This window comes from Prionailurus viverrinus, chromosome E2 (assembly GCF_022837055.1).
Source record: "Prionailurus viverrinus isolate Anna chromosome E2, UM_Priviv_1.0, whole genome shotgun sequence".
NCBI classification, from domain to species: domain Eukaryota; kingdom Metazoa; phylum Chordata; class Mammalia; order Carnivora; family Felidae; genus Prionailurus; species Prionailurus viverrinus.
This window is the reverse complement of record NC_062575.1, coordinates 20,013,936-20,023,891: the sequence shown is the minus strand read 5'-3', so window position 1 is coordinate 20,023,891 and position 9,956 is coordinate 20,013,936. Positions and strand designations below refer to the sequence as shown.

At 58.6% G+C, this 9,956-nt stretch overlaps 2 protein-coding genes across 7 annotated transcripts; both read left to right on the top strand.

The window, feature by feature from the left end:
- The first annotated feature begins 668 nt into the window (after positions 1-668).
- On the top strand, positions 669-5,524 carry HSF4 (heat shock transcription factor 4). 4 transcript variants are annotated; one of them, XM_047835081.1, is made up of 13 exons: positions 669-806; positions 1,519-1,627; positions 1,717-1,844; positions 1,944-2,068; positions 2,341-2,416; positions 2,558-2,622; positions 3,148-3,250; positions 3,505-3,632; positions 3,754-3,981; positions 4,516-4,621; positions 4,710-4,775; positions 4,899-4,968; positions 5,247-5,524. In XM_047835081.1, exons 1-13 carry the CDS (start codon positions 684-686, stop codon positions 5,396-5,398), a joined length of 1,479 nt encoding a protein of 492 aa, XP_047691037.1. In that variant the 5' UTR covers positions 669-683; the 3' UTR covers positions 5,399-5,524. The 4 variants fall into 4 exon arrangements, 3 of the variants coding, with proteins under 3 accessions (XP_047691037.1, XP_047691036.1, XP_047691038.1); XM_047835080.1 differs by having other exon boundaries at positions 4,456-4,621; XM_047835082.1 differs by having other exon boundaries at positions 3,491-3,632; positions 3,858-3,981.
- A 142-nt stretch (positions 5,525-5,666) lies between these two features.
- NOL3 (nucleolar protein 3) lies at positions 5,667-9,838 on the top strand. Of its 3 annotated transcripts, none has more exons than XM_047835107.1 (4): positions 5,667-6,285; positions 8,820-9,122; positions 9,270-9,572; positions 9,675-9,838. In XM_047835107.1, the coding sequence occupies exons 2-4, from the start codon at positions 8,828-8,830 to the stop codon at positions 9,680-9,682; spliced, it is 606 nt and encodes a 201-aa protein (XP_047691063.1). In that variant the 5' UTR covers positions 5,667-6,285; positions 8,820-8,827; the 3' UTR covers positions 9,683-9,838. The 3 variants fall into 3 exon arrangements, with proteins under 3 accessions (XP_047691063.1, XP_047691062.1, XP_047691064.1); XM_047835106.1 differs by lacking the exon at positions 5,667-6,285 and adding an exon at positions 6,298-6,490; XM_047835108.1 differs by lacking the exon at positions 5,667-6,285 and adding an exon at positions 6,306-6,529.
- Positions 9,839-9,956: the final 118 nt, after the last annotated feature.

Below are 9,956 nucleotides of genomic sequence, written 5' to 3'. Positions count from 1 at the left end.
ACGCTAGCTCCGCGTCCCTGGCATGGGGAGCGGGGCGGTGGGGAGACAGGACACAGGCTCAGGCGGCGCCTCTGGGGAGAGTGTGAAATAAAAAAATCCTGCAGCAACACTGCGTCCTGTGCAAGGCGGCGCTGGCTCTTAACAGGGAGAGCAGGGAACCCGCAGAGGCCAGAGGACCCCACCAGGTAGGCATAGGAGAGATCATTTGTACTGATAAGCTACGGCTGCGGCTGCGGCGGTCAGGGACCGGGCACTCCGCATCCTTGGAAAGACAATGTCTCAGAGTTCTTCGGGAGGGTGCCAGCTTCTCCTCTCCGCACCCCCACCCCTTCACTTCTATCTGCCCTCTCTATCCAGGCCATGGCCATCACCTTCTAGACTTTTTCAGCCCACACCAGGCCGCGCACGGGCGATTTCTCCCTAAGAACAAAGGGTGGCACTCGAACCCAGGTCTCCGTCCCCACCGCACCCTCCACTCACATCGGATCCCAGCCTTCCCTTTCTGTCTGCTGTTGCTGCGGCCGCGGCCTGAGCCCCGCCCCGTGGGTTCGCACGTGGCCCCCGCCTGACCCGGCGCCCGGAGGCGGAGTAGGGAGGGGCGGGCGGCAAACGCAGCACTTTCCGCGGCTTTGACAAGCCCGCGGCGCCCGGGCCCGAGCGCTTAGCCGGGCCGAGACTGCGCCATGCAGGAAGCGCCAGCAGCGCTGCCCACGGAGCCGGGCCCCAGCCCCGTGCCTGCCTTCCTCGGCAAGCTGTGGGCGCTGGTGGGTGACCCGGGGACCGACCATCTGATCCGCTGGAGCCCGGTGAGGGCTGGGGCCCCTTGATTTCCCCAGTGGTCCCCGGGATCCTTCCACGTCAGTGAACATCCACGGCCACCCAACCCCCGCCTGGGATAGGGCTGTGGGTCCCCCGATTCAGCTGTCCCAGGTAGTTTACCTTGGAGGGGGTGTGCGAGATGGAGGTGAGGCGACTTCCTACGGACCGAGGAAAGGGTAGGTAGGAGCCTTCTGGAGACCTAGAGCCTGAGGGATCTTTGAGGTCAGTTAGTTCCCACCCCACCCCAGCAGACAGATCGGAAAACAGAGACCAGAAGAGGGAGGGAAGGGCTGGGGCTGGTTCTAGCTCAAAGTAACATCTTGGGTCTGGGACCCGTCCAGGGCTGGAACCCAAAAACCCTGGCCTTTGCTCCTCCTTTCCGAGAATCCAGTAGAGATTTTTGGGTTGGGCTAGGGTAAGAATACACTGTGGTGGCCCCAGGCTAGGCCTCATAGCTGGTGCAGTTCTGGCCTCGTCCCATGTCTCCAGGAGTGGCCGGTCCCCAGCGGAGTGAGAGAGAGAGAGAGAGAGAGAGAGAGAGAGAGAGAGAGAGAGAGTGTGTGTGTGTGTGTGTGTGTGTGTGTGTGCGCGCGCGCGCGCGCGCGCGCCAGAGCGCGGGCCTGGCTGTGGGCGGGCAGGCCTCACCGTGTCGTCCCGTCTCCGCCCGCACGGTGGGTGGGCGGGCGGCGTTCTTGGCAGAGCGGGACCAGTTTCCTCGTAAGCGACCAGAGCCGCTTCGCCAAGGAAGTGCTGCCCCAATACTTCAAACACAGCAACATGGCGAGCTTTGTGCGGCAACTCAACATGTGTGAGTCCTTAGGGCGAGACGGGAATTGGGTGTGAGTGACTTGGTGCGCGGGGATGGGGCAGTTCACTCCCCCACGCCCCACTCCCTAGACGGTTTTCGGAAGGTGGTGAGCATCGAGCAGGGCGGCCTGCTGAGGCCAGAGCGCGACCACGTCGAATTCCAGCACCCGAGCTTCGTACGCGGCCGAGAGCAACTACTGGAACGCGTGCGGCGCAAGGTGGGTACGGCATGCAGGAACCAGCACCCCCGGTAGAGGTGTTGAGACGGCTGGCCGTGTTCTAGATGACTCTGATCCGATCGTGCTTCCCACCTACAGGTGCCTGCGCTGCGCAGCGACGACGGCCGCTGGCGCCCCGAGGACTTGGGCCGGCTGCTGGGCGAGGTGCAGGCTTTGCGGGGAGTGCAGGAGAGCACCGAGGCGCGGCTGCGGGAGCTCAGGCAGTGCGGGGGGGAGGGGGCATAGGAGGGGGGAAGGGGGGAAGGGGAGTCTGGACGAGAGAACACTAGCTACCAGGCTGTTCTTCTGCACAGCTCCTTCCTCTCTCGTGTCTTGGTGCCTCCATCCAGACAAATGGGCTGAACTGTGGAACTCTATTCTCTATGGATGGACGATCGTCTGAGTGGTCGTGGGTTCAGGCCTGCCATTCTGTGGGGGGTGGTGACTGGGCGGACTCTCAGGTGCCTCAGCACCCCTCCCCCACGCCTTCCCGCAGGCAGAACGAGATCTTATGGAGGGAGGTGGTGACTTTACGGCAGAGCCATGGTCAGCAGCACCGGGTCATTGGCAAGGTGTTCCTCTCCCCCTACCCCACTTCTCTCTTCCACTCCTGAACACACCCACCTCCTCTGCCGGGGCGGCGAATCCACCTGGAAGTGCCTTGGGTTGGGGCAAGGTCCGAAGTATGAATTAACCCTTTGCTTCCTCTTTAGCTGATCCAGTGCCTCTTCGGGCCACTTCAGACAGGGCCCAGCAACGCAGGAGCTAAGAGAAAGCTGTGAGTGAGAAAGTCCGGGATGACGCCCCCCTTCCACACTCACTTCCAGGAGCCTCTCTGTCAGAGGCTCCATGCCTGAACTCCATCTCCTCCAGTAGACCCCTCACTGGGAATCCTCATTCTTCTTCCCTGCAATACCGTTATTCTTCACTCCATGGCAATGTCCCCAAGGGCCCACCTCCAGGGCTTTCCCCCTCTCTCCCCAACTCTACCACCAAGTACCCTCATTCCCAGATCCCTATGTTCCAGGACCTTCTCCCCCAATTCCACCACCCCCAGCAATCCCTTCCCCCTCACTCCAAAGCATCCCAACAGCAGAGGGTCTGGGGCTGAAACCATGCTCCCTCCCTCCCCTCTCCACCCCCAAAGGGCCCCCATCTCTGGGTGGAGCCCCTTCGGCCTCCAGCATGTGACTGATGCCCTGGCAACAGGCCTCAGCTCTGCTGACTTGGCTGCTGGGGCCTGAGGGAGGGAGGTGCAGGCTGAGAGGCATGGGGGATGAACCTGCCCCGCCCCCCTGCACAGGTCCCTGATGCTGGATGAGGGGAGCTCATGCCCAACAGCAGCCAAATTCAGTGCCTGCCCCCTACCTGGTGCCCTCCTGCAGGATCCCTACTTTATCCAGTCGGTAGGTTTTTGCTCCTCCTCCCTTCCCTAGGGCATAGCTGGGATTATGGAGAGCCTATTCTTTTCCTCCATTCCCAAAAAGGAAGAGAAGGTGGAGTCCAGCTTCTCCTCCCCATGGCCCAAGACCCAGGTTCCCCAACATGGACTGAGCCTAACCCCTCAAACCTTACTCCGTAGACCTGGTCCATGTGGGTACTGGTTGGGTTCTGACTCTTCCTGTGACTTGAAGGACTGGGCCTAGTTGTCTTCTTACAGCCCCTCCCAGAGACCACCTTGGGCCTCACCAGCTCTCACAGGGCCAGGGGCCCTATCATTTCTGACATCCATGAAGACTCTCCATCCCCTGATGGGACCAGGCTTTCTCCTTCCAGTGGTGGCAGGAGGTAAGACAGACAGGGCTGCCCACTGGGGAGCCTGTGGGGGATGACCTGGCAGCCCAGATGGCTATGGGGGAATGGAGGGAAGTCAGTGCAAGGGTCTGGTTGAAGCTTTTCTCTGGTGCAGGGAGAAGGGCCTGGCACTGCTCAAAGAAGAGCCGGCCAGTCCAGGGGGGGAAGGAGAGGCCGGGCTGGCCCTGGCCCCAAACGAGTGTGACTTCTGCGTGACAGCACCCCCACCGCTGCCTGTGGCTGTGGTGCAGGCCATCCTGGAAGGGAAAGGGAGCTTCAGCCCTGACGGGCCCAGGAATGCCCAACAGCCTGAACCAAGAGGTCCCAGGGAGGTACCTGACAGGTGAGCAAAAGAGTCCATTCTTGACTGTGAGCCCTGTGGGCTACTTTTCCAGACAGACCACCACTAACTAACTTCCCAGCCCTGTCTGCTCCTTGGTGGCTGAGGGGGAGGTCCGGCACTATGATCTGAACTAATTTCCCAGAGTTGCTCTAAGAGTACCTGCATCACAGTTCCCTGAAAAGTAGAAATTCCCATTAGGTCAATCAGCATATCTATAGTAGGGTTCAGGAACCCAGGAACACTTATTGTGAAGGAATTCATTGGGGTGAATGGAAACATTGTAAAGTACACAATAGTTTAAGAACCATTGATGTTGACAACTGCAAAGAGAGGGTATATATCCCAAGACCCTACCTCCATAACCCAAACCTCAGGTCAAAGGTAGGAGGCAGAGGCATTCTTTAAGTATACTCTAGGTGGGGAGTCCTCTCCTACCATTTTGTAGATGTCAGATTTTGATCCTGATGTATCCAGAATCCTTGGGAATCTAATGGGGGTGAACACTGCAGGCCGACAGCAGTTCTCTGTGCACAGGGGAACTCTGGGCCTGGACAGGGGCATGCGGAGCCCAGAGAATCTTCTGCCTCCCATGCTGCTTCGGGCCCCCCCTGAAAGTGTGGAGCCTGCGGGGCCCCTGGATGTGAGTACACCTTCAGCAGGGCAGGGGCATGGGGCTTGGTGGGGTTTGTGTAGTTGGGAAGGCACCACTGACCCAGAGCTTCCCCCAGGTGCTAGGCCCCAGCCACCAAGGGCGAGAATGGACCCTGATGGACTTGGACATGGAGCTGTCCCTGGTAAGGTGAAGGTGGGGAGGGCAGGGGTTAGAGTTGCTGAGCCAAGCCCTTAGCCAGTGCCCGAGAGCTCCCCTTCTCAGTTCTCTTGGTTGGCCAGCTGCTTCCTGGGGTTTTCCTATGCAGATGCAGCCATTGGTTCCAGAGAGGAGTGAGAATGAGCCGGCAGTCAAGGGGTTAAATTCTCCAGGGCCAGGTAACAGTTGTGGTGACTCAGGACTAGGCGGGAGGTCCTAACTGGTCTGAGCTACCAGGATTGGGTAGGCTGGGCAGTTTGTGTTTTGGAGGGAAATCCCCAGAGTTCTGGCAGCCCTCTGAGAGCCACCCACCCTCTTGCTGTTGGGTGAAAGCAGGGAGGTTAAGAATGGATGTTTCATCCTAACTGACCAGAGGGTAGGGCAGGCAAGGCTCTCCTTCCTCAAAGATAGAAGGAAGAGCTGTTTCTCCCTGCTGAGCACAGTCCAATTCTCCTAGGGAAGGACTCCACACTTGGGGCACCACTCCTGCTGGATGTGCAAGCGGCTTTGGGAAGCCCAGCTCTCGGCCTTCCTGGAGCTTTAACGATTTACAGCGCCCCTGAGAGCCGAGCCTCCTACCTGGGCCCAGGGGCCAATCCCTCCCCCTGAAACCCGCTCTGCTTTGAAGCCAGCCCTTCTCAGCTTCCTCGTGCCCCCCTAGAAGAGGCTGATTGAAGACCCTGTTACTTCTCCATTACTGAACCCTGCACATAAACTGCATTTTTTTTTTCTGTGTTTCTGGTCTCTTTTCTCTACTGACCAGGGAGCATAGAACTCATGGGGGGGAGGGGGGACTTTACATTTACAGAAATTTCCAGCTCCTAAGGCTTTAATAGTGGAACCCCTGGAGAGTGGAGGTTAGCTCCACTCCCTGCTTAGCTCCCACCCTCTGGCCTCATCCAGGGCTAGCATGTGGCCACTGCAACCTCCAGAACTCAGGGGCTTTTGGGGTCACATCCAACCTTCTAATGCATCTGCTCTGTGATCGTGGGTAAGCTGGTCCCCTTCTCTGAGCCTTATCTGCGACAAGCAGAGAGAATTCAAGAAGATGGATGTAAAGCATCTGGTAATTGCCAGGCCAAGAGACTGGGCGCTGGATATTTAGGGCCGCAGGCCGAACCACCCGCTCCTGACTCAGCCGATGCACCCTGGGTGGAGAGGGAAAACGGACTACATGTGTGAGCCCAGGCGGTGCTCGGCCTCTGCGGCCTGTTTCCCGCTGTCCTAAGAAGAACGCCCCCCTCTTCTCCACCCCTTCCCAGTTCCCGGCAGCCCTGGCCGCCCCGCCCCCTCAGCAGCTGCTGCTCCCACCCCCTCCCTGCCTAGCCCATTCTGCCTCGTCATCTACTGCCCCGCGGAGGCTCGACTCTTGAGTGGGGCCGCCCGGAACGCACAGAACCGGGAGCCCGCCCCCCCCCCCCCAGCACCTGGCTGGAGGAGGGAAGAGAAACTGGGCAGAATCTGCGCCCCCTCATCACCAGCCGCGCTCGAAGGAGGTCTGTGAGCCCCGCCCCTCCGCCGGACTCTAGCTCTGGGACTGGGTGGAGGGGAGCCTTGTGATCTCACTTTCGCAAAAGCTCCCGCAGTTTCCCACAACCCTTGCTCCCTAGCGTAAGAGCCTGCGCAGCGAGGTGGGAAGGAGACCCAGACCCCTCTGGATGCGTGGCACCTGTAACCTCCTGAAGCTCCGGGAAGAATTTGGTCTGTGACCCTTGAAGGACTAGCCACGACAAAACTTTGGTATTCACTTCTGAGCATTGGGTCGCAGGGGGAGACCCAGACCAGCTAGGGTCTCTGCACCTCAGAGTGAGGTGCACAAAGTGCAGGACTTGGCATAATGTGGGGAGGAGGTTAACATGAAAATAAGTTGGGGAGCAATGAGGGAAAAGGAGGGGCCAGTTCAATCTGTCCCCCCCCCCCCAATTCTCTGCACTTGTACAGAGTAGGTCCTGCACCTGTGACTGGGGGGACAGTCTTTGGAGGTCTCTGCCAAAGAGGGCAGAGGGTCCGTGTACACAGTGCAGTGATGTCTGCGCAGTTGTGAGGGTGTATGCTGTTCACTGGTTCCACAAGAGAAGGAACCAGTCTGCTTTTGGGACATTCTGGCACTGGGGTGGAAAAGGAAGGGGACATTTGAGTCACGGAGGATGGGTCCACAGCATGGAGGTAAGGAAAGGGTATTCCAGGCTTAGGGAATAGCATCTGCATCTGGTTCAGATGTGCCAGGGGCTTGCAGGGTTCTCCCAGCACTGTGTGGTGGAGGGAAGTGGGAGAAACCCCAGCTGTCCAGAAGGTGAGGAGGTGGCCTAGAGCAGCCAGGCCAGATAATCTTGATTTTCTCTGATGGGCAGTGGGGGGAAACAGGCCATTAGGGCTGATGTTCTGCTTCGCAGAAGATCTTGTTGTAGTTCAAGTTAGAGCAAATAAGATCCCAGTTCTGCCACTTGGTCTCTCTGAACCTGTCTCCTCACCTGTAAAATGGGGACAATAAATCCTGTCCCAGGGGCTTGTCAAAGTCACTATGTGGTGGGAGTGATGGGATGGGACTGAGATGTACTTAGAAAGACTGTCATAGGAGATGAGGTGACCACGGTGGGGTTGAGGGGGATACTAATAGAGACCACTGAGAGGTAGAGGAGTAGCATTTGTCAGAGATGTGACATGAAGGGAGAGGGAGGGGTGGGGGTAGTTCTGGTCTCTGGTCAGTGGCCTGGGGAAAGGGCTGACACTTCAGTATGGCTAGGAGGGTGAAATGGCCAGGGAGGCATAGCTTGACACCAGGTGGTAGTGGGAGAGACCTGGGAGGCAGGATGGGGGCTAGGACCAAAGGCGCTCACCCAGACCTGGAGCCAGGTAGGGAGGTAGCAGAGTGACCCCCAAAGGAGGATGAGACCCGGGAGGGTGCTGTGTGAGCAAAGCCAAGGCTGGTGTAGGTGGGCTGAAGGAGGGAGTGGTTCAGGGCCTGACCTATTTTGCCCCTTAATGCCAGGGGCTTTGCTGCCTGGGTCAGGCCACTCCAAAAGTGATGGACCTTTATCCTTGGTTGTTAATAAATGGACACAGCAGATTAACTTCTGCCTAAGACCTGCTGCTTGCGAGAGACAGTCTCTCAAAATGGGAGGATCCACGGAGGAAAACAGAAAAGTTCAGCAAGCATTTGTTGGTGGCTTCTATGAGTTGGGTCTGTGGTACCTAAAGATGAAGCATTCCCAGGGAAGATTTCCAGGGAATCAGGGAGACGTTGGGTCTCAGGTAATGTCAGGAGGTCTTGGTCAGAGCTAGGTCTCAAGAGGATTCAGGCATCCCTGCTCAGGTATTAGGGAGCCAGGAAGCGCCATCAGACCAATGTCAGGGTTACAACATGGTGGTATTGGTGAGGGACTGCAGGGGTGGAGCCTCCCCCAGAAAGATGGGCCTCAGGATCAGGATAAGGAGCCTAGACTTCCTTCAGTTGGTGAGGGAAGGCTCTCAGCACTTGTGCTCTGGGTGCAGAGGGGATTCAGCACTCAGCAGAGTCTAAGCTGTACATGAAAGGCTAGACTAAGTAAGAGGTTAGGATGACAGAGAAATACTCAGCAGATAGACTGAAAAGGACCTGACTGCAAACTGGGTGTTGAGTATCCAGGTCAATTGTAGGTCTTTCTGCTTGTTAAGGTGGGGAAGCAGGCTGGGCAAAAGAATTTAGTTTGGATAAACGGTCTGAATCAAATGCAGGATCTGCAGGCAGCAGGGACACAGGAGGGACGTCCTGACTGGGGAGAGTGGTCGAGAGTAAATAAGGGCCCAGGGATAGCATAGAGGAGAGGGGAGCCACAGCTGACGTTTAGGAACCCAAGGAGAAGCCTGAGGAGGAGAGGGGACAGAAGCAGCCTGAAAGGCAGGAGGTACAAGTCCTGTGCTGAGGAGCTGTCCGGCTGCCCGGGTCAAGGTGAACTTAAATCCCAGCCACGAGTGTTCACGCAGACCCTGGGAGAGAGGTCAAGGGCGGAGGAGTCCTTGCCCTATTACCTCTCTCCCCTCCCCCATGCAGCCCCCACCATGGGCAATGCGCAGGAGCGGCCCTCAGAGATGATCGATCGCGAGCGGAAACGCCTAGTGGAGACGCTGCAGGACGACTCCGGGCTGCTGCTGGATGCACTGCTGGCGCGCGGCGTGCTCACCGGGCCTGAGTATGAGGCGTTGGACGCGCTGCCTGATGCCGAGCGCAGGGTGCGTCGCCTGCTGCTGCTGGTACAAAGCAAGGGCGAGGCCGCCTGCCAGGAGCTGCTGCACTGCGCCCAGCGTACTACGCGCGCGCCAGACCCGGCCTGGGACTGGCAGCACGTGGGCACTGGTGAGCGCGAGAGGGGCGGGGCCTGGGCCAGAGCACGGGGCTTGGAGGGAAGGGTAAAGTGTGGAGCTGAGTTGTAGGTGGCCGTGTGCCAAGGATACCGCTGAGACCTTAAAATGAGATACTCAGATACTCCCACCTCCAATCCAGGCTACCGGGAACGCAGCTACGACTCTCCATGCCCTGGCCACTGGACGCCTGAGGCACCTGACTTGAGGACCGCTTGCCCCGAACCGCCCAGAGCTTCAGACTGCGACGAGGCTGGGGTTTCAGGGGGCTCGGAGGCAGTATCCGGAACCCTCGAGGAACTCGATCCGGAAGTGGAAGCTGAAGTCTCTGAAGGGGCTGAGCCAGAGTTGGAACCCCAAATGGATCCGGAACCAGAGCCAGCACCTGAACTGGAGCCAGAGCCAGAGCCAGAGCCCGACTTTGAGGCGGGTGACGAGTCTGAAGGTGTGAGGCTACCCAAACCTGGTGTCGGATTGGCGGGAGGGTCCCCCCCGCCCCCCCGCCCACGCGACTACTCTCCACCCCCCCCCCCCCTATCATTTCTAGATTCCTGAATGTCAGCGTGCTGACAGGCTGCTGCTCTCTGCCCAAAGCAGACAGGACCTGGGATCCTGCTCTGGCATTGGGGAGGATGCCACCAAGTCTCCACCTGTCCCAGTACCATTGGAAGTGAATAAACTCCGGTGGGTCACCTTGGGCCCTCTCTGTGACTCTGACTTTTTGCCCAGGAACTAGGGTGAAGATCCATACCCCTAAGTCTTAGCAACCTGGGAAGCCCTGTGCCCCACTGCCTTGTCCTTAGCCCCTTTTCATCCTCAATAGCCCAAG